We start from the raw sequence: 27,205 nt of genomic DNA on the forward strand, positions 1-27,205 counted from the left end.
AATATAAAGTTTCTTGTAAATATGTACAGTCCTTTGAGCTATTCTATAGCAGGAAGCATTTCACAAACAAGACACAAGATATACACTCTCAGGACTCGACAAGCCGAGTTTTCAGGTCACGAGGGACTTTTCCATGAGATGCAAAGACCTAAATACCTTTCAGGACACCCAGACCCGGAGGCAGAAATCTCAGCATGTTTCCTGACAAACCATCTGATATAAAATAGCCCGATACGCAACAGACCAGACCCTGTTATCCACAAGACCCTCCAGAAGGGCATTGATGAAAGCAGAGGAGATTTAGGCGTCTCTCCAGTAGGGCAGCACCAGCTGGCAGAAAGGAACAAGCAGAAGAGAAGGGCTGGCTTGCTCTTGCCAACTTGGAGAGAAATGTGGCTAAAGCAAATTCAAATGGCCAAAGCCTAACTTGGAAGTAAATTTGGCTCGGTGCGCTCAACACCCAAGAGCGAGAAGCGATAAAGGTCTTGCAATCAGAGGCATTGAGGAATGGAGAGATGTTTGGAATCTGCCAAAGCTATCGAGTTGCCTGTGCCCTCTACTGCCAGGAGAGGGCGATTCTTTACGGTGTATAAAAAGGCATGGACCACACCATGAAAGGCTTTTTTTTTTGGCACGGTGTGATGTGTTTTTTTTTTCCTGTTCTCGCTCATGTTTTAAGAGTGGTTCCTTAATTAAGAGTGGTTGAGCGCTGGTTATGCCACTGGAGCAAAGGTGGCGTAGCTTTGCCTTGGCCGATATCCAGTATTACACTGTTTGCAAACAGGATCCTGTCTAGCGCTGGCTGGGGATGGAAATGTCGTCATGCCTCGTAAAGTTCTGTGTCGTGTGATCAAGAACTGTAAGCTCAGTCGCTCTCCTTCAGTGCCACTTTCCCCAGTGAACAATGATGGTTATTGTTGCAGCATAATCTATAAAGGCTTCAGTTTCGTTAACACGGGAGGTACAAGATACAATATCTAGCGAAGCAACTGAAAAGGAGACCGCAGCCAGGATGATGGTGTTGCAGTAAGCATGCAGGGAGCTGCCATGCAGAAAACCTGGGTAGGGGAGGTCTTACACCTCTGCGCTGCTTTGATGCAGCGGGAGAGGGTACAGGAGCGTGACCACTTCTGTGTGATCAGGGGATGTTTGGGGATATAGCTAAAACAGGACATTCCCTTCCCCATAACCCAGCTGACCACAGAGCTGCCCTTAGGGCTATTTTTCTGGGAATACTAAAATTCCAAAAGGCTTTGGAAGCAGCAGATGAACAAAAGTGCTCAGGATTTCTCTAAAGCTCTGTAGCAGAAGCCAATGGATGCTGGGTACCGAGACACAATTGCTATGACCTGTGCTGATCGCGAGGCCTTCTCAGATTTCCAGCATCTTTCCTAAATGCTGATAGCCGCTTTTCAGGCTTGGGGTGAGATTCTCATCCCATCCAACTTCCTCAAGCGGGGCTGGTAAAAGGCTAAAAGCGAAGTATAAAAAGTTCATGAACTGTCTGAAAGAGCAACGGTAGTACAAAGTGCCCAAAAAGAGGGGGGTGGGGGGAGGGAGGAGAGAACCCAACTGCAGGAAGCTGCAGGAAAATAAACCGAGATGTGGACAATCCTTGCAAGCAACTCAAGTCCTGATGGATTTGGATCCTGCTGCCAGATGTGTCTTGGGTTCAGTGGCGGTTGGGCTGGGTTGCTGGACAGCCCAGTAGGGAAGTACATTGACTCAGTACATTTCCTTGGTTCTTCCTGCAGTTCAAGGTTGAGGGTGGCTTGTGTAGCTTATACTGAAGATTGGTCCCAGACCTATTTTTGGTAGAGGAAAAAAAGACAGGCAACTTTAGGAGATAAACCCTGCAATTTCTAGAAGCTGCATTCTTTTCAGAAGCCCTAGGTGGAGATTCAATGTATGCTCTTTCCAAGAGTAAAGGAGGCTACTAGTTCAGCTTTTTTAGTTTCTCTGGGACAGATGGTGTGAATTTCCTCCAAAATGTTCTCAACCGTCTCATTCCTAACAAGGGCTTTTCTATCCCTTCTGTCCATAGCTCCCCACTGCAAGAGACCACAATAATATTGTTCTATATGGAAGATATTTTTTATTAGGTGGGACAATCTCACCTTTTGGCATTTGCTACAATTTAAAACTGCGAGGCTCAAATGCGTAACAGAAGTGGCCCCTTCTCCCTTGGCAGGATGCCTTCAGCCCAATCTACAACTTACCTTGTTGACTTGGGAGAGGGGAGTCCTCGCACCACCCACTTGCATCCGTCCCCGGCTGGCGTCTTCAAACAGTCTCCCAGGGGACCTTTCCCTGCGGGTGCTGAGAACCCTGCCAGGAGATTTCTCTCTCTCTAGTGGACGCCCAGGAGACTTGTCCCGACGCAGCTCCGTCCTTCCCTCTCGATAGCGATGGGGTGTGCTTGGCTCTCGAGGGTGGCTTGGACCTTCCGGAGGTCCAGGGCTTGATGCTACCCGCTTGGTTATGTGCTCGTTATATGTTGGGGGACCTCTCTTATTCGGGCTGCTGTCATTCAAAAACAATGGACGCGGACAGCTGAGTGACAAAAACCTTAAAGTTATGTTTTTATTTAAAGAAGTAAAATTCCCCTGCCTTACCTTGCTGAAAAGGCCTTAACTGAACCATCTAAAACCAGAGTTTAAAATCAAGAACTGTTTTCTGAATGAACTAGTTCTGCAATTTACCTTCTCTTGTAGATGGCAGACCCCTCCAGGTGCCCCCTTGAGCTTGTCCCACCTAGTTGCCATTTCTCCCATTATCTACTTCCCACCATATCAGCATCCTCTCCTTCTCCAGCAGCTTCCCAACTCCAACATAAATGGTCCCCCATTCTCAAAAAAAGTCTGCCTTCTGCCTACACTTTGACCCCTTCTACCCTTCACCTTCAAATTTCCAGATTTACTCCCAAATATCTTAACTTTCTCTTTTCATTTGGAGGCGTCCACCCTCAGCCCCCCATTGAAACTGTCCTCACTAAAAGAACTGGCATCTTGCTGCTGTATCTACGGGCCTCGGCTTGGCCCTCACCTCGATAAAAGTCAATAGCATGCTTTTTGACTGATGTCTCCCAGATCTTAGGGATTCTCTGTTTGTACCCATCATATTTCTCCTCCAGTGTTTCAGCTGCAGGTCTTCCTCAGCCTTGCCCCACTGTGCTGGGGTTCCCATGGGGCCCTGTTCTTGAGCAACTGTTATTTTCTTTGAATAATGGGTAACGTCATCAAATCCTACAGCTTTCAGGGGTCACCTTCACGACAATGCCCAGCTCACTGTCTCTACCCTAGACCTCTTCCCGATGCTTTCCTGATGCTACTACCTAGACCTCTCACAACTGTCTCAAATGCAATATGTCCAAAACTAAACTCCTCATCTGGCCTCCTATATTTGTTTATTTAGTACATTTTACTCCGTCCTTCTTCCAAGGAGCTCAGGGTGGCATACATGGGTCTCTCCTCTCCTTTTTATCCTTTTTATCCTCATAACTACTCTGTGAGGTAGGCTAGGCTGAAGAAGAAGAGTTGGTTTTTATATGCCAACTTTCTCTACCACTTAAGGAAGAATCAAACCAGCTTACAATCACCTTCTCTTCCCCACCCCACAACAGACACCCTGTGAGGTAGGTGGGGCTGAAAGAGTGTGACTAGCCCAAGGTCCCTCATCTGGCTTCATGTGTAGGAGTGGGGAAACCAGCCCGGTTCACCAGATAAACATCTGCTGCTCCAGATCAGAGTCCACCGCTCCAAACCACCGCTCTTAACCACTATACCATGCTGGCTCTCCAGCGGGAGAGGGAGACTAGCCCAAGGTCATCCAGTGAGTTTGTTAGTGGGAACCTGGTCTCCCCACTCCCTACCTAAAATTCAGGTCTATGCACTTGTCTTTACAGAATCTCTCGTATCACACCTCAACCTTCACTGCAAACAACAACTGTCCTTGAATTCTATGTCATCTTTTTATGGTTTCTCACCTTCTGTATTCAGATTCTTCATCCATCTCTTTACAGTTCATGTGTCCTTTATTCAGACTTTCTGCTTTCCTATTGTATTCATGTCTGTGGCAAACATTTATCCTGCTCTTATCATTCTACTGAAGAGACCTAAGTCTCTCTTCAGTGACTTCACCTATTCTCATTGTTTCTTATGCCTGGAACTTCTCCTGTCCAGAACCTCTGTAGCATGGCCTCTTCCTTCAATATCCTTTCCCCAAACCCTTTTCTATAAAAGCCCTCCCAAGTCTTCATTCCCACTCACACTGAAACCTAAAGTACATGCAGCAGCATTTCGTCATTAATCACACCGAGTTATCCGTACCATTCCTGCCCTTGCTGTATTCTCCCCTGCCAAACTTTAACTTGTTGGCTCCTTGGGACGTGGGCCCAGAATCTCTCCACGTTGTAAATGATACCTACCTATATTATTCATATTCATAACAGCTTCCTACCTGCGTGTAGTAGAGGATCCTCGGTGGTGCTCGTTGTTTGATTCCTTTACTAGGTTCCCCTTACAGCAAATAACTCTTAGTTTGTCCTGGTAGGAAGAGGCCAGATAAATTGCCCCCGATGAAATCGCTGGCCCCAGATAGCGAGGGCTTGGAATATCCAAGTGGGCTCGAGCCGGAGTGCTGAGGGGAGGAGGGAATGAAACTGTGTCTTTAGGCTGCTACCCTTAGAACAAGGTCCAAGACTGATCTTCCCTCCCTGGTTATGGGAACGCCAAGGGCAAGCAAAGCTGGGCATCCACTTACCCGAGGGAAGCACGTGCTTGAATCTCAATCACTTCAAGGGAGTTGAAGTGCGTCACAAAGAGATAAGGCTCCCTGTAAGCTGCAACAGCACCAAGTACCAATGTTAGTGGATCCTAGTCTAGGAACGTGTAGAAGAACATTACTTTGCCTGGCTCCAAACCAAAAGGAAGAAAAAGAAATCTCTTCCTGTAAATCACTGGTTCCCAACCAGGGGTCCGCGAGAACTAAATTAAGGTCCGCGAAACAAAGTTATAAACCCATAATAAATTAATATTTTCAATTAAAAGTTCTCTATTATAAAAATATATATTCAAATATTATACTAAGTTTAATGTTTAACTAACAGTTATGATTAAAGTTTATTTTCAAATTCTCAGAATTTTTATTTTGAACCTTGGGGTCCCTGCACCAAACAAAAAAGTCCTAGTGGTCCCTGGTCAAAAAAAGGTTGGGAACCACTGCTGTAAATGCTTGCTTCCTGTGGCTTTGGGAAGACCTTCCAAATCCCCCTGGGACGACTCCTCATCCTGGAGCAGGAGCCAACTCTAGAATGATCCCTCTAAAGTGAAGGAGGGGGTTCTCTGGCCTCCAGCTCAGACCAAAAGACACCCCCCCCACACACATACACACACTCATGAACTGGGAAGGAGGTGAATTGTGATTCTGTCATCTCTTTGTACTGCAGTGGCAAGAAGAAGCTGAAAGAAGTGTGGGAATTAACACTATTGTCAACTGGCCAGGTAGTCTTGCTGCATCCCAGGAAGAAAGGAGCAGCTGGAAACATGCCGCAACTCTGCATCCTTCTTCCTGGGGTGGGAGATGGGGTGGGGGGAGAAGGGGGGAGGACAAAGGATGTGCCGGCTCTTCAGTCACTGTGCTAAGTTCTTTAGCATCTTGTCGCATCCCTTGGCTCAGGGCCCAGACTTCATGACAGGCCCGGCTATAAGGATGACGATACTACCAAACTCTCTCCCCTCCCAGCCCATATGAAGGGTCCCTAGTTGGGAGCATGTCAGGAGGAAAAAAGGGATGCAGGAAGAAAAATCCTCTGAAGGCACCAGAGAAATACACGGTGTTTAGGCTCTGCTTCTTGATTGTGAGATAGTGTGTGGTGTGGAGACAGTCCCTTGCCAAAGGAAGGGAGCTTTCCTGAAGAACTGGGACTGCCTTCCAGAAGCCAGGGGAGACTAAAGGTTTTCTGTAATGTAATGTACAGAGATGTTGATCATCTGTACATCTGATATTCTATGCATAATGTAATACTGAATTTGGATTCCTAATGGCACCTTAAAATATATATATTCATATGTTTGATCTCATCAGATCCCAGAGGCTAAGCAGGGTCGGTCCTGGCTAGTATTTGGATGGGAGACCAACAAAGAATACCAGGGTCGCTATGCAGGAAGGCAATGGCAAACCACCTCTGTTAGCCTCTTGCCTTGAAAACACTACTGGGTTGCCATAAGTTGTCTGCGATTTGATGGCACTTTACACACACACACACATTATACATTTATATATCTCTGTATGTAGCCCTCTCTCTCCCTGGTGGCATGCATGTAAATAAACATCTATTTCCTAAGGCTCTTGTTTGTGGATCTCTTTTTGTAATTGCTTTGGTATTTTCAGGAGGAGCTTCAGACCAGTCCCGCCCCATTCATATTCCCATGTCCACACACAATAAATACTTACCTAGATCTCTTTTTGCCACCCTATCTATCATGATCAAAAGCCAGAGAGAAATTGCATAGCTTGAGGGTTACCAACTCTGCACTAAAATACTCCAGCTTTTAGTGTTTACATTCAAAAATGAATTATGCAACTCAATCCTTATGCAAACGACCTTGCTGTTGGCAGAAAGATTCTTAGCTTGCTTACTAAATTCTGAATCCAATATTTGATCTGATCTTTTTCTATCTATTCTTTCCACAATCTATGACAGCTCAAGCCCCAATAAAATCCATTAACATGCTGTTTGAAGACCCAACTATTTAAAAAAAGGTTCGGTGTCCTAGGTAGTTTTACAGAGCTCGTTGAGGAAGAGATGGCTGGTGGTGGGCCAAAGCAAGCCCCATTACCAAATCCCTGGCCTAATGTCCCAGATGCTGCCATCCCGAAATTATAAACTGCCTTAAAGTTCTAAGATATAAATGAAGTAAATGTGGGATAGAAATGCTTGAAATAATAAAGTTGCAAATTCCTTCACGTACTGCCTAAGCTGGCAATTGCGGTAGGAAGCTGATTTGGCCTGGGAGCCCCATTAGATTTTCTTCTTCTAAGATGCCTCACAATTTTTGTGCTAACTCCTCTAGCATTAAGTATTAAAGACAAGCAAGTTACAGCATCCACTATAAACTGCAAAAAGTTCTCACTTTCCTTCTGACATGAAAAGGTCAGATGTTCAGGAGTTTCCAATATATTCAAGGTGCAGTAAAAGATTTTACTGCCATAAAGTCTCTAATTAATTTTTAATTTGGTTCTTAATTTGGAAAGGTCAATGGGTCCATTTAGCCTCAATATTCTCTTTTTAAAAAATTGTGCTTTCTTCCAGAAAAAGAGGTTATTTTATCAGCTATTTCTACAATCCCACAGCATTTCAGAACACGGTGTACGGAGCAATGAAACGAATAAAGAAATCACACAGCACTTACCAAATGCTAAAGGCAGGCGACTCCATTTCAAGTCATCTGAGCGACTCCGCCTCCCGTAGGAGTCGACAAAGACACCAAACTCTGCAGAGAACCAACGATTCTGATCAGCGTCATCTCAACTCATTTTGACAATCCACCACACCTGAAGAGCCAAACAGTCTCCTTGACTCTTCTCCCAAAGGCCTCAGATCAGTGCAGCAAGCCATGCATACCCCACAGGGCTTTCCAAACCCCTGCAACATTCCTTGAGAGGATAGAGTCAGTGGGCTGCAGCAGCAGGGAGTCATGGGAAAGACCTGCTCCACAAAGTCCACAGGTCATCAGATACATGCAGATCTGTTACATCGTTTAAATTGCCACAGGACTTCCTCTATAAAGAGGTTACTCTTAGAAAAAATAAAGCCCACTCTGCCACCAGTCAGGAGTTCAATTATTCTTACAGAAACAGCGACTGCAAATTACAACGGACAGAGGAATAAATTACTTGGGAAAGGCCTAGATCATGGACCGAAATATGTTTGATATAGTTTCATTTTCAAAATTTAGCAGGTCTGGGCACCCAAGAAAAGCTCATGTATGAACTCTGAACTCCAGAAATGTCTAAATTTTAACAAAACAACGCAGGCTGTAAAGTGTCACTGTCCAAAAGAAATCCCCTTAAGCTATTTCAAACCTAGCAACAACAGGCAATTGAGGCAATGTTCAGAATATTCAAACAGAGCTGCAGGTTGCTAAACGTCTTCGCCAAATCCCAATACTCCTGTGGTTTTAGCTTCCCCTGATCCACTTATCCAGCAGTCACACCACTACGAGGGAAGAAAGTGGCATGCTTCTCATCCTCCAAGGCTGAATTCTGTTACCTGGAAGGTGCACTTTTCACTTGGCCTCCCTCCTCAGCGCCAGGAGGCAGTAGGGAGGGAGACAAGCTCTGGATTCCCTGGCTAGATCACACTGCCATATCCCTTTCTGTCCACAGAAGAACACAATTATTCCCTTTAATTGTTGCCATCCAATATCTGAAGAGCCCTGTGGCACAGAGCGGTAAACTGCAGTACTGCAGTCCAAGCTCTCCTCACAACCCGAGTTCGATCCCGACGGAAGTTGGTTTCAGGTAGCTGGCTCAAGGTTGACTCAGCTTTCCATCCTTCCAAGGTCGGTAAAATGAGTACCCAGCTTGCTGGGGGTAAAGGGAAGATGACTAGGGAAGGCACTGGCAAACCACCATGTAAACAAAGTCTGCCTAGAAAACATCAGGATGTGACATCACCCCATGGGTCAGGAATGACGTGGTGCTATATCTGAATAATGTGTTATACTATCCAGAACAACAACAAAACCCTGACCAAACTCAACAGAAGGAACAACTGTTATGGCAACACCTTTTATTGTTTATAATCTCACCAGTTGGCTACTAAGCACTAACATGCTTTTGAACCACACCATGATGGAGAAATCACTTCCTCAAGATCAGTGTCGGCAGAATCCCTCGATCCTAAAAGGACTGCACATGACAAACATAGGCCAGGCCAACAGCAACACGCCAGACTTACCATGAAAGCAAAGCAGATACTCTTCCCTCTGCCCTGTGGGATTCACCTGGATGATATTGATTGGAAAGCTGTTGGTGGATGACGCAAACACAGCAGAAGCCAAGGTATGGTCATTCTTATCCAGGAATTCTAAAATAATTGGAAGAAAGGTAATATCAGTCTCTGTTTCAAGGTAATATCAGTCTCTGTTTCATGGTAAAACTCATCAACTGCTAGCCTGGAATTCTCACTTTATAAAATCAGGTCTGCTAAGCTCGCTCTACCCCCACCCCCAAACCCCAACATTGATCATCTGTTCAATAGGTGAGAACACACAGATCCTCACATACAGTTGTGTGTACAAGGATCTGTATATTGAGATATTTGTCTAGGGTTGGCAATACCTCTGGACATCTTCAACCCCCTCCTAAAATCTTAATTAGGACAAAGTTGCTGCTATTCTCAAGTTCCCTTCTTCTTAGCTCAGAGAAGGGTAAGGGAGCACAGTCACCCCTTCTCTTAAGTTAGCGTGAATCAACAAAAAACCCCGTCTGGGAAACATTTAATTAAATTCCCACAAACACCCTCTTGAATACATGAAGCTGCCTTATACTGAGGTAGGTTACTGGTCTATCCAAGGTCAGTATTATCTAAACTGACAGGCAGCAGCTCTCCAGGCTATCAAGAGAGGTCTTTCACATCGCCTATAAACAGAAGATGCCAGGGATTGGATTGAACTGAGATCTTCTATTCACAAATCAGATCTTCTACCACTGAGCCACTTCAAAGAGGCACAATTCATCACTGAATCCTCCATGTGTATTATTCAGCAAAAGTTTGTTACAGAAGTTACAAGTTTGTTAGAGGGTGTACCACACTGCTGCTGTTTTGCCTTTAAGCTAAATTTAGGAATTTGTTGGCACAATGAAAATATGTCCTGGGATGAGGGCAGGGCTCAGGGGAGGAAGTGTATTGCTGCTGCCTTGCCCTTTGGATATATACCAGTTCTAGCCCAGATCCTTGTCTCTGAATCAATGCTGCCGGGTCCACTGATTTCCTAAGGACTGCTTTGTCCCATGGGTGTCAACCAATCCAGAAAGGTTAGGTAGGAAGGTGACAGCCATCCCCTGCCAGTTATCACACCATATGCAGTCTCTTTCCCTCAATAAGAACATAAGGCATAGGAAGCAAACCCTACCCTCAAGGGTATACTGCTTCATCTCAATTTCATAAAATTTGTTGGTTCCAATGATGATGCTGTAATTGGTGAAGTGGATACAGCTGCAGGGCTCTGAAGTTTCAATCTCCTGCAAGAGAAAAGACAAATCAAAGGAATACAAGTGTAGGTTAGACAGGCAGACCTGATACAATACATTGCCTGTTGGCTACCCGTGGTGGCTAGGAATCTGTTTAGCTTCAGTCACTTAATGCAACACACAGTTGGGATTTCTAGACTGGCATTTAAGGCACACTTGATTTCGCTTCTGGGGAGCTACTGGAAATAATATCACATTAGATGTTGAGGCAGGAAGGATTTCAAATCCCCACTCTAATGATGTAGTCACCCACTGTATCCTTCCAATAACCATATTCCTCTTCCTTTACAGTGCCCAGAACAGAACACAACACTCCAACTAAGGTATTATAATGAAGGTGCCACAGTCATGAAGCCTTTTAACTGATTCAGAACCCTCATTCATGCTTTTTGTAACTTCAGGAGTAGAGTCTTGTTTCGATTATGATGACTAATCAGAAGCTCCAGCTGGCAATGAATGAGCTATCCTGCTTTATGATGGTTAACTTTAATACCTGAATCTAGTCATATAATTTGGACTGTGTTGACGTGGACAGCAGAACAACTTACTGCCAAGGATCAGTGGTTTTAATTTGATCTCTTAATTTAAGGAATCCTTTCTGCATCCAAGTCTTTGGCCACAGAAACTCTACCCATTCCCAAGGATTCCAAGTAGCAAATCATTTTAGGTAGGTCAGGCCTTCTCTGTCTGATCACTGCTCTGCATTAAACAAGTTTGTGTTGAAGAAGACTGCAGCTGCACATAGCAGGAACACGATGGGTAGCCGTGTTAGTCTGTCACTAGCAGTAGAAAAGAGCAAGAGTCCAGTAGTACCTTAAAAGACTAACAAAATTTCTGACAGGGTATATGAGCTTTCGTGAGCCACAGCTCACTTCTTCAGGTATCTTAAGAAGTGAGCTGTGGCTCACAAAAGCTCATACCCTGCCAGAAAATTGCGACTGGACTCTTGCTCTTTTCTATAGCAGGAAAGGAATGACTGTGGATGGGCAAGCTATGTACGAGGAAAGCTTGTCCATCATTACTGATCTATTCATGCAGGAAACTATGGTTAGCTTCTGAGGAAATCCAAGGTTCTCTGGAATACAATTTAAAAACCAAAAGGATTAACACATGAAGCTGCCTTATATTGAGTCAGTCTATTGGTCTACCAAGGTCAGTATTGTCTATTCTGCCCAGGAGCACCATTCCAGGATCCCAAGCAGAAGCCTTTCATACCATTTACTTCCTGATCCTTTTGATTGGAGGTGGCAGAGAGACTAAACCTGGGACCTGCTGCCTGCAAAGCAAATGCTCTGTTACTGAGCCACAGCCCCACCACAAAAAGAAAAAGCTTAAAAAAAAAAAGCAATCACATAATAGTGTCAGAAAGCTAAAAGGTCACTACTAAATCCCTCTTGGATAAGCATGTTGTTGTGCTGAGATACAGTTAGACATTTCCATCATGGAGGTAAACGAAAAAGAAGAAGAGCTGGTTTTTATACCCTGCTTTTCTCTACCTTTAAGGAGTCTCAAAGCGGCTTGCAATCCCCTTCCCTTCCTCTCCCCATAATAGACACCTTGTGAGGTAGGTAGGGCCGAGAGAGTTCAGAAAGAACTGTAACTAGCCCAAGGTCATCCAGCTGGCTTCATGTGGAGGAGCGGGGAAACCAATCCAGTTCTGCAGATTAGCGTCTGCTGCTCTTAACCACTAGGCAACACTGCTACAATGGTGTCCCTGAACTGTTGCAACTGATAAAAATGGATGGATAAGAAAGCTAGGCAATGGAGTAATGGAAACACGGTCAAGCTAGTTGGAACCCTACACATCTTTCCAGGGCTGGGATCAGCTCTCATTGAAGGGATGGAATCAGCAGACATTACCTTCCGGATGCAGAACTTGCTGAGGCTCTCGTTGTAACGCAGAACCACCACTTTGCTGGGCATGGCTGCACAGATGCATAGCCCATTCTCAATCTAGGAGAGAGAGAAAATAGCCAGCATTAGCTGTAAAGTGTTTTCAGTCATTGCTGATGCACTTGTCCCAAAGATTTTTGGGGTTTTACTTACACTGAAAACAGAAGAAAAAAAAATTCTGACCACCTGCAAACTTTACTTAAATGAAATATTTCTATTGAAGTCTCAATTAAACAACCTGTTCAGCCCCGCTTTCCTTTCTGCTCCCCCTTCATTGCATTTTCAGCGTCTTGATCACTGTAAGCAAGGCAGTCCCCCTGCATTTTTCTTCCTGCCCCCAATTGTAAAGCACTTTTTTGCACGTGTTAACAGCAACAATACTTTCGCAACATCCTGTCACACTTGAATGTGACCAAGATTCAGGATGGCCCTAGTGCAGCAGATAGGAGGAGGAATTCTCAACAACTGGGCTATTGTGATCCACCCTGGGAAGTGAGCAGGTCTAGCCCCCACCCTAATGGTGTCCTGAGTATGGAAGAAAGGTTGCCATTCACACCTCTGCAAGAAAAGGGACACCGCTGCAGAGAAGGCAAAATTTGCCTCCTAGCTCAACACAGTGCAACCATCTGAGGTATCATTTCACTTGTTAATATACTACTGCTAATACTGATATTAATGAGCAACAGTAGATGCTCCAGTACTCCCACTTATTCCCTGTGTGCAGGCCCTGAGCATCCCTCTCCACAGGCACTGTAAGGGCAAATATGCCAGCTGGCTGTGGAGCACAATGAAAGATCTGAGACAAGGCTTGGCAACTCCCTCCAAGATGACAGCAAAACGTTCCTGGGATCATTCTGCTAATATATGAACAAATTGCTGGAAGACCCTACCTTGCCGCAAGCAAAAAGGTGGCATCCTTTGACAGCCTCAAAAATATTTGGTGAGACGTCAGGCTGAGCTGGCAGGTGGGACTGGGCCAGAGACTGCTTCACTTTCTTCACATCGACAAGACACAGAGCCCTCTCTTCTCCTGAGTAAGAACAGCACCGGAGACACGTTAACAACATCTAAGCTAAAGAAGGAGAACAAAAGAAATTCCGGCCAAGCAGCTAAACTGAGGAGCGAAGGAGTCAAAGCTCTCTCTCCCTGGCCCCTTCTGGCCATATCTCTGTGGTCTGGGCGGAAAGATGTACCTTAGTTTGGAGTTGACTTAGTAGTGGAACTCATTCTATTAATAACTTCAGGAGGCAGGGCAATTAAAGGTCGGAGGATCAAATATGAAAGCAGCTCAAGACATTTACATCCAAAAGCAAGAGAAGTGTCTTACAAAAGCAGCACGATTCCAAAACCGAACAAGGTGGAGGTGGTAGGATTCACTAGCAAATAAGCCAGTAAGAACCTGCCATCAAAAAGGAAATGTGTCTTCTTGATCCCTACCTGCTATCATGAGTAATTTCTCCAGGTCTTTGATGAGGTGCACTTGGAAGACCGCACCAATCCCAGGCACATGGGTTAAGGAGTTTTTCAATACGTTCAGGGCATAAAGACCTTCCTCGGCACCCACCAGAACTACCTGCAAATGGAATTTATAAAGACATTCATCAACCAATGCAGAAAGATGCTGCGAAGGTGCTCTAAACGTATATGCAGCAAACCAGCGAATGGAAGAAAATTTCAATAGGAGGTCCAGAACTCCTATTGCTCCAGAAAGTCGGACCAGAATCAACGGGTTGAAATTAAACCAAAGGAGTTTCCGTCTAAACATTAGGAAGAACTTTCTAACAGTTAAGAGTGGTTAGACGGTGGAACAGGCGTCCTCGGGAGGTGGTGAGCTCTCCTTCCCTGGAGGTTTTTAAGCAGAGGCTAGATGGCCACCTGTCAGAAATGCTGATTCAGTGACCTTAGGCAGATCATGAGAGGGAGGGCACCTTTGGCCATCTTCTGGGCATGGAGTAGGGGTCACTGGGTGTGTGTGGGGGAGGTAGTTGTGAATTTCCTGCATTGTGCAAGGGTTGGACTAGATGACCCTGGTGATCCCTTCCAACCCTATGATTCTATAACTAAGCTAATTCTCCCTATAAGAAATTAGATTGCTTATTCTCCAGGCTGGCACAGCACTAGCAAGTTATTGAATGCCACCATTACCTGATCACTGAAAGGCAATGTACAGTTGATATCCAAACGGTCTTCCCCCTCTAGCTTTAGCAAAGAATTTCCAAGTAGCTTCTGTGTAAGAGAAAGGGAGAGAAGAGAGAAAAGGACCAAGTCAGAAATGACTAATTTTCTTCAATTCCACCTATAAAGTGCCCATGGTATTGCCTGGACCTGGCTACATGTCCTTACGGAAAAGATAGCACAGATACAAGCACAGCAAACACATCCTTTATGCTGTCTACTTCACCACAATCTCACTTTTGTGTTCTGGTCTAGGATTTCTTCAAAATAATTATTTGCTTGATGTTCCCAAAGTGAGAGGGTGGCTCTGTGGAAGAGCCTCTACTTGGGATGCAGAAGGTCCCAGGTACAATCCCTGGCATCTCCAGCTAAAAGGATTAGGCGGTAGGTGATGTGAAAGACCTCTGACTGAGACCCTGGAGAGCCACTGCCAGGCTGACCTAGATGGACTGATGGTCTCATTCAGTATAAGGCAGCTTCATGTGTTCCAAATGGGACAACCTGTTTAAGGGAGGGGCAGTGGCTCAGTGGAAGAGTCTCTGCTTGGCATACAGAAGATCCCAGGTTCAACCCCAGCCATCTCTGGTTGCAAGAACCAGGCAGTAGGAGATGTGAAAGACTTTTCTCTGCCTAAGATCTCGTAAAGCCGCTGCCAGTCTAAGTAGTCAATACTGACATTGATGGACCAATGGTCTGCTTCAGTATAAAGCAGCTTCATGTGTTCAAGACTGTCCAGTGTGTGCCTGCAATCCGTCATGGCTTTTAAGGGACAACAGCAAACCTCCTCCTTCTCCTTAGAGCTCTTGCTGTGAAGTCAAAAACTAATTCCAACTCTCACTCTGTGACAGCAAATTCCCCACTGCTCAAAGGTAAAGATAAGTGAGCACATCTGTTCGTTCTACTCAACCACTCTGAAGACAGGTTTGCTTTCTCTCCCCATCACCCACAGCCAGCTGCCAAGCGATACTATTAGTACAGTAAGGCAGGCTGCATTTAGGTGGACAGGAACAAGTGCAGGATTTTTTAACTGTAGGAGGAATTCTGCTTCCTCCCTCTTTGACCCTCGTACAACATTTGAAGCAAAAGGCTCTTTAACCCTCCCTCCAAACTTCGCACAGGCTGACTGCCATGGTCACGAGTGTTATTTTCAAGGACTGCTTGCAAGTGGAATCATTTCAATATTTGTTTGATGATTTATTTTTTTAAATCCTTTTTTCGCAGTTGACTGCTGTTTCAAGAAAGGGGGAGGGAATGGTGGCTTGGTGACCGATGCAAGGGTCAGTCAATCAGTGCTATGAACAGCCTTATCAAGTGCAGACCAGAACAGCATGGTCCGTACCCTTGATCATCATCTGATCTTGATGTTACTGTAAGAACAAGCCTCTACAGTGCCTGAAATGTGGCGAGTAAGTGTCTACACTGCACATGTATGTGCACCTGTAAAAAAAAACACTATTTTTTTTAAAATTCATTTTGGTATTCTGAGACCGTTCTATCTGGTTAAAAATTAAACAATCTTCTATTCAGACACATAGCCAGAAATGTTATGGTACATGTACTGAGGGGAGTGATACACTGAAGGAGCATCATGAATTAAACTGCAAGCACCTAAATCAACATAATATTATGCTTTTTATTTAGTTAAATAATTGTAACTACAGTATTCATTAAAAGTGCTTCAGTGCTTTTCAAACCAGTTAATGGATTTACAATAAGTTAGCCAGAAGTGAGAATCTGGCTTACTACAAAACTCAGCAGTGGGCTAGAATTCTAACATATACCTCTTGTAAACGAAAAGGATAGGGGCCCATGGTGCAGAGTGGTAAGGTGCAGTACTGCAGACCAACCTCTGCTCTCAACCTGAGTTCAATCCCGACGGAAATCGGTTTCAGGTAGCCGGCTCAAGGTTGACTCAGCCTTCTGTCCTTCCGAGGTCAATAAAATGAGTACCCAGCTTGCTGGGGATAATGTGTAGACAGGGGTAGGCAATGGCAAACCATCCCGTAAACATAGTCTGCCTAGTAAACATAGGGATGTGACGTCACCCCATGGGTCAGGAATGATCCGGTGTTTGCACAGGGGACTACCTTTACCTTTAAATGAAAAGGCTTGGTTTTTCTATTTTCTTTTACAAGCGGGAAATTCAAAGAAAGGGGCCTGGAATATCAATGAGTGGTGGCATCCCCTGTTTTGCGCACACCCCCCCCCCCCCGGCTATATCCCTGCTTATACTTACAGCATCAGCTTCTGCTTTCTCCCTGGAAACTCTCCCTCCAGCGACTATGGACTCCAGTGCACTGACCCAGCGTTGCTTATCAGGAAAAGTGGGCGCTAGTAAATAGAGGGTCCGACCAGGCCAACAAGTGGTATGGGGATGAGACTCCAACTTTAAGATATATGGCACATCTAAGATGTTAACATTTAAAAAGAAAAAAAAGAAACAAAAATAACGAACATGAACTGGACTAGTGCTCCAAAACTGCTTCATTAGACCATTTTCTCTGCTTTTAGCGAGGCCGCTGTCAGAACAGGAACCTTCCATGATCTGAAAATGGATTAAAAGAATGCTAACCATCCCCTTGTTATGAAACATGCAGTGCTCCAACCTGCAGGCAAGAACCCACACTCTAGCTAGGCCAGGAAACATCACCTCTCCTCCACCCCCCTCCCTCTGCCATGATTCTAGCCAGATGCAACTCAGAATTAGCATCACAAACAAAGGGAAATACATCCAGATCAAAAGATCCCCATAAATAGGAACACTGATTAAAGAGAGACATTGATTCTATTTTTATACCTTAGAGACTCTTCTGATCAAAGGGAGGAACAAGAAGCAGCAGCCCTAAGAAAAATACACCATTCCTGCCACTGCTGAACTCGATCTCTCTCTCTCCCATAAGCCCACCCAGTTAGTGAAGCTTTTAGCTTGGCCCCTGGCTGAAGCCAAGCCAAAAGGAACTGCGACGGCAATAGTGCAAAGACATCCCATGTTCTGGTGTCGACGTTTTATTTATTCTTTAAAACAAGAGACGGTTTATCATAGGTTTGATATTGATGGTAGATTTGTCAGGGGTCCCCAACCTTTTTGAGCCTGCAGGCACCTTTGGAATTCTGTCACAGGGTGGTGTATGCAACCACAAAATGGCTGCCACAGAAGATGGAGCCAAACGCACAGAGCAAGCCCAAGTGCAGGGGAGAAGAGGGGTAATTTTAAAAACACAGTGGGAAAGCAGAGTGAGAGAGAATAAAACCAAGACTTTGGTGGTAGCTGCTAATGAAACATTTTAATCTACACAGCCAATCAGAAGCCCTGTGGGCAAGAGCCCAATGTAGCCCCACCCACTTTCTACAAACACTTGGTGGGTGCCAGGAAGGGTGTCAGCAGGTGGCATGTTGGGGACCCCCGTTGTAAACCAATGCTGAAAATAAAAGGAGTTTTAAAAATATGTACTTTCAGAGAAAAACACCAAGCACACTTATAATTCAGCCTCCAGCCCCACACAGAAGTGCAATACATTTTTTTTAAATTCAGTGCAAGTTTATAACAGCAAAAAAATATATATTTTCCTGCTATATACTGGAGCCTTTTGCATAGGAAATGCACAACTTAAACTCTTCAGCTCCCATCTCCACATACACACTACAGTTATGGGTAGGGTTGCCAGCTCCAGGTTGGGAAATACCTGGAGATTTTGGGGGCGGAGCCTGAGGAGGGTGGGGTTTGGGGAGGGGAGGGACTTCAATGCCATAGAGTCCAATTGCCAAAGCAGCCACTTTCTCCAGGGGAACTGATCTCTGTCACCTGGAGATCAGTTGTAATAGAAGGAGATCTCCGGCCACCATCTGGAGGTTGGGAACCCTAGTTATGGGCCATGGAGATGAGATTGGGGTTAGTCCAAAGGCATGGATGTGCATGTTAAACATACTGGGGGCAAGACAGAGATGCACCAGAAGTAAAACCCAGCCTCAAGTTCCCTATCTATGCTTTACAAGATGATAATAAATTTTAACGGGTAGCTGCCAGATCTGCTTCTGCTGCAACCACTTAGAAACTGATCCTTTATAGTATTCTTGTCAGGTGAAATTCTATTTTAACCTCACCTGTCTTAGCTGTATTTAGCAGTTCAGTGGCTCCCACTGCTCCATGGACGGTGACATCTCCATCAGGAAGACACAGCTCAAACTCTTCTACAGGCCTTTGTCCAGCTTTGGCCAAGTTAAAAATGGAAGAACAACATGAAAGGGAAATGAAAACACAGATAAGAAACAAGGCATTTGGGGGGGGGAGAAAAGGGGAGGAAAACAGAACTTCACATTGTGAGCGCTTGCATTAACTGTAATTAGATTAGATCAGATTTCTTAGATATCTAAGTCGCCGCTCACCCAAAGGGTCTTTCAGCGACTCACAACATCAAAACAGTACAGGTGAGTTAAAACATAAAAGCAGGTAAAGAAATATAAAATATTAACATTAAAGTGTTAAACTATTAAAATATGTGTCTAGCACCATACCACTAATCAGACAACCCAAACATGTGGACTACAGTCCAAAGGCCAACTTAAACAATTTGGCCTTGCATGCTCTGCAAAAACTAAACAAGTTTGGCAGGGCACGGGAGTCATGAGACAGTGCATTCCACAGGGCAGGGACAACTGAGAAGGCCCTTCCCCTAACCGAGCCATCCTGGGGCTGGGCACCTGCAAGAGGCCCCTAGGGGATTATCATTATGATACTTCTTTCAATATGCGGGAGTTGGGTATTCACATTGGTTGGCTAATGCTAATGAAACAAGAGGTTTTTGGACTGTGTTCTTTTGCAAGGCTGTTTCTGCCTCCCAGTCCACCCCTGCCAAGTCCAACACACTGACAACTCTGTAAAACATCTATCTCAGCCCCGGTTGCCTGTTGCAAATATGACCCAAAATCCTTTGCCAAGCACAGAGGTTCATTTGAGATGCTCAGTGGCTCTCTCTGGAAATTACACGTGGGAAGGAGTCCCTTGAAGGTAACAAGTTTGAAATCCAGGGAACTAGAAAATTAAACCATTCTCCTGTTCCACTGAGTTCAAATTTCTGTGAAAGACCAAACTGTGCATGAAGAGTCAGAGAGAGCACACACTGTCAGAGAAGACAGGAAAGCTAATCAGATGGAACAGGTTACCTTCTCGTACTTCTGTGTCATAAACAAGCACTTTAGTTCCTTCCAGAACTATGTATTTCCTGTCCCAGCCCTGCTGCCCACGCTTATTATTTCTGAAAACACAGAAGAAAGAAGGGACAAAGTTGTATTAGAGGTTCTGTCAAGGTTTTTTAGAATTAGTAACACCAGCCAACCCTGGAAGAATTTCACCAGCAACAAGAGAAACGGCCTCAGCAGATTCGTCTTAAGCCTACGGAGAGCTCCTCCTGCAGCAGCACCAGCGCTGGGCTGGCATTTTAGCACAGAGACTCACGTTTGTACCTTGGCACCTTCATCCATCCTTCCAGCCGTAAACTGCTGCTTGGCTCTTTCAGCTGAAGACCGGGAGAGTTCAGTTTGTCCCGGCAAAAAGCTTCGGAGAAATGAGTGGCGTATTCTGTAGGCAAGCCGCAAGTAGCTGGCAAGCATGTGGAGCATTTCGGATGACACATCATCTGGCATTCTGAAAGACGGAAGGTGGGCTAAAATCAGAGGGTCACCTGTTTTCCAGGCCTGCAGGATTTCCCTCTTACATTTAAGCTGTGTAAAGGAACTACTAAATTGTGGAACTCCCTGCCCCAAGATGTGGTGATGGCTGCCGACTTGGAAGGCTTTAAGAGGGGAGTGGACATGTCCATGGAAGAGAGGGCTATTCATGGCTACTAGTAAAAATGGATACTAGTCATGATGCATGACTATTCTCTCCAGGATCAGAGGAGCATGCCTATCATATTAGGTGCTGTGGAACACAGGCAGGATGCTGCTGTTGTCTTGTTTGTGGGCTTCCTAGAGGCACCTGGTTGGCTACTGTGTGAACAGACTGCTGGACCTTGGTCTGATCCAGCATGGCCTTTCTCATGTTCTTATGTCCTTGCAATACTGCCTTTAAATATTTACAAATTTTTATTTCCAGTAAAATAATTTCCAGATTCCCCCTTGACCTTCTTTAAGAGTACCCAGCCTGCGGCTACTCCTCACAGATGATCTCTTAGCAGAAAATGGCAGCAAGAACTAGGACAGACAGCTCAACAACTTGAGTACAAGGAAAGGCTTTGTGACAGGTGGTCAAAGCAGTGGGCAGAACAGGCTCATAACCTCCTCCCACATTTGTCTTATTAACATTCCCCTGGCTTAGTCAGCATCCCAGCCATTCAAGTCCGGAGTATACTAAAATGTTGCTTATAGATGAAAATCCACAGGTTACAGTAGGAATGGCAAAGTTCTGTGCAGCAGCCTGTAGAATCCATCAGACGCTGCTGAGAACATCAGTATGCCAACAATTTTAATGGGTAGTATATATAGTTTGCAAATTGTGCAAATAATTTTTTTTCTATTTGTATAAGCCTGTGGGAAGAGTATAATACTAAGGGTTTCAGTGGTAAATTGTGAAGAGCTGTGCTGGTCTATGACTGTGTTTAATAAAGATTGATTGATTGAGATTGTCTTATTAACAGGCCTGGTTTTCTACTCAGAGGAAATTATTAATGTCGGGTAACTTCAAAATATAGAATCCCTTCCCTGCAATCTGAAGTGGTACAGTCCTATTCTACCACTTCAGCACTCTACTTTCTCACTGCCAAATCATTCCATTGCATTCTAGATCAACTCTTAGAACATAAACAGAGTGCTAAATGATAACTATTCTTCTATCTCATCCTTCATGTCCTTCTTTCCTCTCACACAAGATTCTTACCAAGGCATTTTGATGCCTGCCGCCCAAAGTGCACGGTATCCAAGCAAACTGCACATTTTGTTGCTCTCATATTGAGTCCCACATTAAACCGATGAGGAATATTATGATGCATCCTTTCCTTCAGCCGCCGATTGAACTCTGGGAAAAGGAGCAAGCAGCGAAATGTTATCAAAGCAGCACAAAGATCTTTTCATATTTCCAAGTTCATTAACCCTGTGTTGGTTTAGAGGGTGCTAGTTGCTTACATCAGCTAAAAAGCTCTTATCTGTGACAGATGGACATGTAAGTGGTAAATACTGATTAAGGTTTATATGTCCATATGCCTGAAGAAGTGCATTGCCAGTGGTAACAACAGTGGCCTAAAATCATTCAGTGCAATGCAATCATTCATTTCTGCATGTGCCTATACCGCAGATGTTTAGGGCAGCATGCATTGGTGAGCAAGGACTTCTAATACAAGCCCTTCAACTTAAGCTGTGGCCACCCCTAGCACAAGTAAGTTTCAAGCACTGATTTTGACAAGACTGCAAAAATTTCAATAGCAATTTCTAATTTATTATTCACTAGAGAAGTATTCATCAGAATTTGGCAGAAATATTGTGCAAAATTCTTAAAAGAAATTGCCAAAATAATTATAAAAATGAAGGTTTTTCACTCAGTAAAAATCTAAGGGTAGCAATTTAAATAGCCGATAAAAAAATTCAGGGTCTGCAGATATTATTATTACTACACAAACCCTTAGTACTTGTATAGCATTTCTGGGTGTTCAGCACTTCACATAATTATCTAAGTAATCTTTGCAATGACCTTTTAAGGTAGGTTACTTTTATCATCCCAATACTGTAAATGGAGGCTGTGGGACTGGGGGGGGGGCAGGGGGAGGTGTCTCAGGCCATATGGTAAATTCATTGCTGAAATGAGGTTTGAACTAAGGACTCCTCCAGCTTACAGTTCACACAGTTGGCCACATGACACTAGCTCTAGACCACAGGTCTGCATCACATGGACAAATACAAGAACATACCTACACTAACAGCAGACAATCTGTACTTAAGACATCCATAAAATGAAGACATCCACTACAGTGAAACACCGAGAAGCAGAAAAGTTTGGCAATCCAATAACTTTCACTAGGAATTACTGCTGTAGGTGGTACAGGGCTTAGTAAGCACCAACAGATTTTTGGTAAGACTGACAGGCCTGGAAAACCAAAGATATCTAAAAAGAGCATTACTAACTCTAACCCCCTTGAGAGTTCTGGCTGTGGGACAGTGAAGGAAGACAATGCAAGATCCACACTGGCTGTAGAAACATGTTAACTGAGGATACCTAGAAGTCATCTCACACTAGCATAGACAAGAGCACTTCTGAATAGATGGCTCAATAAGGAAGTTGTTGAGCCAGTAGAATGTGGCCTCCGTGGTTTAAATGTTGACCCTGATGAAAAAAGTAGCAGAGATCGCTACCTGAATAAATTGCGTAAGAAGATAAAGAAGAACAGGAGGATGCAAAGACCACTGTCAGACAAATACGTGACAGGAAAGTCTGTATTCAAACTCGCCACCAATAATTGGGAAAACATTAGCGATGGAAGTAACAAGACATATTTTCAGATTTTCTTCTAAAATGTTGAATAAGGAAAGGTGAAAGCATAGGGATGAGGAAAGATAATTGGGGAGCACAAGAACGAATGGCAGAGGAATGAACATCTCATCTGTGCTCAGTTTTGTTCTGGTTTGAGGATTGACTAACAAAGACTTCTAACTGTACTAGCACGTTTCCATGAAAGCAAACTGCTCCCTCCCGCATTTGCTCCTCTAACCTCTGTTTTCAATCACAGCTGAGGAGGGTGGGAATTTATATTAAGTTCAGGACCTAGTGTGACAAGTTGCCTATTAGAGGCAGCAGCCCTCTAAGGTAGCTTTCATCTGGATTTTTCAGCAGGTCCCCAAATGCTATGGGTGTGCATGCAATTTAAACCCATTATTGCGAGTCCTATCCTCTGCTGTCAACAGGAACATCTCCCTGCCCTCCTCTAAGTGACAGCCCTTCAAATACTTAGAGAGAGCAATCATGTCCCCCCCCCACTCAATCTCCTCTTCTCCAGACTGAACATTCCCAAATCTCTCAACTTTTCCTCATAGGGCTTGGTCCCCAGGTCCCAATCATCCTCGTCTCTCCTCTGAACCCACTCCATTCTGTCCACATATCTATTGTGGCTGGATATTAAGAAAACATTTTTTACAGTAAGAGTTTTTCAACAGTGGAATCAGCTACCTAGGGAAGTGGTGAGCTCCCCCTCACTGGCAGTCTTTAAGCAGAGGCTGGACAAGCACTTGTCAGGGATGCTCCAGGCTGATCCTGCATTGACTAGACAGCCTGTATTGCCCCCTCCAACTCTATGATTCTATGCATGCAAACAAGTTGCTATGGGCAGAGGAACCCCCACCCAATCTAATCACTGGCATGACATATACAAGAAACCTGCCTGAATAAGCCACTGGCCTCCAGCTCAGCATTCTTCAAGCCCCCTCCCAATTCTTTCCTTTATAAATCTTTTCTATTCTCCTTGCACTCATTTATTTGTTTTCTCTTATCCCAGTAGGGGAGATGTATGAGCTTGTTTTGCTTTTTTTGCATGAGGCATCAGAAATATGGGAAAGTGTGCAAATCATTTGTGCATCCTCTGTCATCAATTCTATACCATGCATGGCACATTAAAGTCCTCTAAATTCTGAACACTCTCACATCCAATTGCAACGAAGCCAGATTTTCAGCAAAGTAGGCTGCTTACAGATTGTTAAAAAGGCAGTAAAAATGAAAATTCTCCCTGAGAGCATATCATACTGAGGAAATCTAGCTGCAAGCAGTCTCTCCAGACAAAGCATCTGTCAGAAAAAAGAAATGCCTTCAATGTTTTCATAATTTTTGGAGAAAAGGTTTAGAAGGTACAAAAAAACCCGAAACAACAGATTCACTTTCAAGTAAGCTAGATGTCGTGTCAAAGAATTGTTTTCCTTCCAGTTTGTGCCCAGAGGTAGCATATTGTTATTTCAGCAAGAAACTGTTATGATTTTCTAACAGTAAAAAACACTGACGACTGAACAGCGTTCAGCTGAAATCTGTATTTTACAACCAAGGATGCATCCTATGGTTCCATTCCACTAATAATAATAGTGTTACTTTCCTCTGGCGCCAGGAGCCTTCAGGTGATGTAAGAGACTCTTCCACCAGCAGACTCCCCGTTCCCTAGTACTGAAGAACCTTCAATTGATGTTTTCCACATCTATATTCGATGAAGAAATTATTAAAGACGGATTTCTCTCTAATGATAAGTGATACCTCTATTAGGCTGTACACCATCTTGTACTGCAGAGTACGGGTCACATATTACATTATAAAGAATAACGAAGAGCCATTTCTACATTTTGAATCTGAAGCTTGCGTGAAAAGGGGAAACTGAACGCAAAGATGTGCTCCTGCTTGGACAAGAGACTTGTGCAAGTAACTTGTGCAACCTGTTACACAAGCAGGGGGTATGAGAACTGCCACAGAACCTGCCTGATGTACTACTGTGTGAACTCTTGTGCAAGACTAAGTCAAATGCCATTAGTCGTTATTTTCCTTCTGTTCCCAGTTCTTCAAATTTCTCCCATTGCTTCTTATCTTGGGGTCCATTAAGAAGAGAAGAGTTGGTTTTTATATGCCGACTTTCTCTGCCACTTAAGGGAGAATCAAACCAGCTTACAATCACGTTCCCTTCCCCTCCCCACAACAGACACCCTGTGAGGTCGGTGGGGCTGAGACAGCTGTGACTAGCCCAAGGTCACCCAGCTGGCTTCGTGTGCAGGAGTGGGGAAACAAATCCAGTTCACCAGATTAGCCTCTGCCGCTCATGCGGAGGAGTGGGGAATCAAACCCGGTTCTCCAGATCAGACTCCACCGCTCCAAACCACTATTCTTAACCACTACACCACACTGGCTCCCCTTTGAGGGGGAGAACTGTTTGCCTCAGTCTTCCTCACTGTTTTATCCAGCAATTAAATGTTCACGTTACTTAGTAGCTCTTCAAGTATTTCTGGAAGGACACCATGAAGGATGTCCACCTGTAGTAATCTCACCTCTGTTTACGTATTCATTACACAATTCTACTGCTGTACATGGAGTTTTACAAGTAAAAGAAGCCAAACAAAACAGGAGCCTACCCTAAGAAGCTTACAGTATATTCAGTTGATCAAAGAAGAAAGGAGGAGGGAAAAGAGACACAAAGGTAAGAATGGATGAATCTCCTTCAGTAGAAAAAGCTTTACTAGAATGGAACTCCAAGTATCTTAGAGGAGACACTAACTTTTAAAACAGCACAATACAGATCTTCCCCTTCACAAAAATAAAATCCACACTTGCAGATTCTCAAAAGAATCTTTCTTTCTTATAATTATATGAAAATATATTTTCCTGTGTTGTGCAGGGGGGGGGGGTGGACAAGATGACCCTGGAAGTCCTTTCCAACTCTGTGATACTCTGAAACTGCTTTGCACTGAACTGGACCATGTAGCCAAGTACAGCCCACCGTGGTTTCCAAGTAGAGCTCTATCCCAACCCAGCTACCTGCTATCTCTTCTAAAGAGGACAAGCCAAGGACTGAATCTGTGACCTTGGGCATACAAAGCATGTGCTCTGCTGCTGAACTAGTGCCTCTCGCTTTCTTCATTTCTAAGGATCGGGGGGGGGGGGAATCTTTTCATTTTCTAGAAACAACTATTTGGAATACCTCATTCAGAAGCTGCCTCACGTCATTGTTTTCATTTAACTGGCATTTTTCAAACTGTGGTCTTTAATCTTGGTCAAATAAGTGTTTTATGTTGAAGAGTAAGCAGCACTGATGACTTCCAGCGTGACAGCAGAGGAAATGATGGGAAAGAATGCTTCTGTTCTCATAACGCATGGACACATGAAGCTGCCTTATACTAAATCAGACCCTTGGTCCATGAAAGTCAGTATTGTCTACTCAGACCGGCAGCGGCTCTCCAGGGTCTAATGCAGAGGTCTTTCATATCACCTACTTGCCTAGTCCCTTTAACTGGAGATGTCAGGGGTTGAACCTGGGACCTTCTGCACGCCAAGCAGGCGGCTCTACCACTGAGCTATAGCCCTACTTCCTCTCAAACAAGTTTGTAAGCCTATTGACTGCCTCTGGTTTGCCTGCCATGCTCATGTACCTGTCTGAAAAGCAGGGTGAGAACTGAATCAGGGATGGGGGGGTATCCCCTTTGGGTAAGATACTCCTCATAACCCCCACCCCACCCCCTTTGAAGCCTTACCCTCTGGTGTGGAGGACTCCTTTCTGCGGCTCGAGGGAGGAGCAAGCAGGCTGATGGGCGTGGGCTGGTGTTCTGGTGACCGGACTATGGCAGACATGATGATCTGCTGCCTGGCCGTGGCAGGAGTGGATGGGTGAGGGTGATCTGTAATTTTCCTATGGGCAGCTACAGATACACATAAATGGTTAGTTAACTCCTCCCAGCACAAGAAGCAGCAGTGGTTCTACGTAACCTTAAGAGTTAGAGCCTGCGGCAAGGGTGTTGCTATATTGGATCCTCAACAGCAAACAAAGGGGGGGAAGGGAGAAGAGAAAAACATTTTTACAGCTACAGAACACACAAAATATGAGACATGTTCGGGCTAAAAATGACCCTCCTCTTCAGATGGAACTTTCAGCGGCCCCCTACCTTCCTCTCGAGCAGATCTGAGCTCAATGCGTGTTTTCTGAAGGGCCTCCTCCAGCTCAGCCGAACGGGCCTTCTCCTTCTCCAATGCCACCTTCAGCTCATTGTACTGCAGAGGAACCTGTGTGGGTAAAGAAGGGTCCTCTTTCCGTCGACTAAACAGGCCCTAGCAACAGAAACACACAGACAGCTCCTAACTCCTAGTAAGTGATGGTTTAAACTAGAGTAAGGGAAATCTAACTAACTTCAGACCAGAGGGTCTGACAGTATTCCTCACCTAGTA

General features: G+C 44.5%; 1 protein-coding gene across 1 annotated transcript in view; it reads right to left on the reverse strand.

Annotated features, from left to right (window-relative positions):
- Window positions 1-651: 651 nt before the first annotated feature.
- CIT (citron rho-interacting serine/threonine kinase) overlaps window positions 652-27,205 on the reverse strand; it is a 114,245-nt gene continuing 87,691 nt past the window's right edge. The window contains exons 30-47 of the mRNA XM_056858944.1: window positions 26,926-27,088; window positions 26,518-26,682; window positions 21,197-21,334; window positions 19,786-19,966; window positions 19,486-19,577; window positions 18,427-18,531; window positions 16,562-16,731; window positions 14,296-14,376; window positions 13,588-13,723; window positions 13,041-13,180; window positions 12,118-12,210; window positions 10,140-10,248; window positions 8,963-9,091; window positions 7,413-7,493; window positions 4,762-4,840; window positions 4,459-4,638; window positions 2,220-2,523; window positions 652-1,805 (exon numbers count right to left, since the gene is read on the reverse strand). Of these exons, the coding sequence (XP_056714922.1) occupies window positions 1,782-1,805; window positions 2,220-2,523; window positions 4,459-4,638; window positions 4,762-4,840; window positions 7,413-7,493; window positions 8,963-9,091; window positions 10,140-10,248; window positions 12,118-12,210; window positions 13,041-13,180; window positions 13,588-13,723; window positions 14,296-14,376; window positions 16,562-16,731; window positions 18,427-18,531; window positions 19,486-19,577; window positions 19,786-19,966; window positions 21,197-21,334; window positions 26,518-26,682; window positions 26,926-27,088 (2,370 nt within the window). The 3' untranslated portion in view covers window positions 652-1,781. The remainder of the gene's footprint in view (window positions 1,806-2,219; window positions 2,524-4,458; window positions 4,639-4,761; window positions 4,841-7,412; window positions 7,494-8,962; window positions 9,092-10,139; window positions 10,249-12,117; window positions 12,211-13,040; window positions 13,181-13,587; window positions 13,724-14,295; window positions 14,377-16,561; window positions 16,732-18,426; window positions 18,532-19,485; window positions 19,578-19,785; window positions 19,967-21,196; window positions 21,335-26,517; window positions 26,683-26,925; window positions 27,089-27,205) is intronic.

This window comes from Euleptes europaea, chromosome 13 (assembly GCF_029931775.1).
Source record: "Euleptes europaea isolate rEulEur1 chromosome 13, rEulEur1.hap1, whole genome shotgun sequence".
NCBI classification, from domain to species: Eukaryota; Metazoa; Chordata; class Lepidosauria; order Squamata; family Sphaerodactylidae; genus Euleptes; species Euleptes europaea.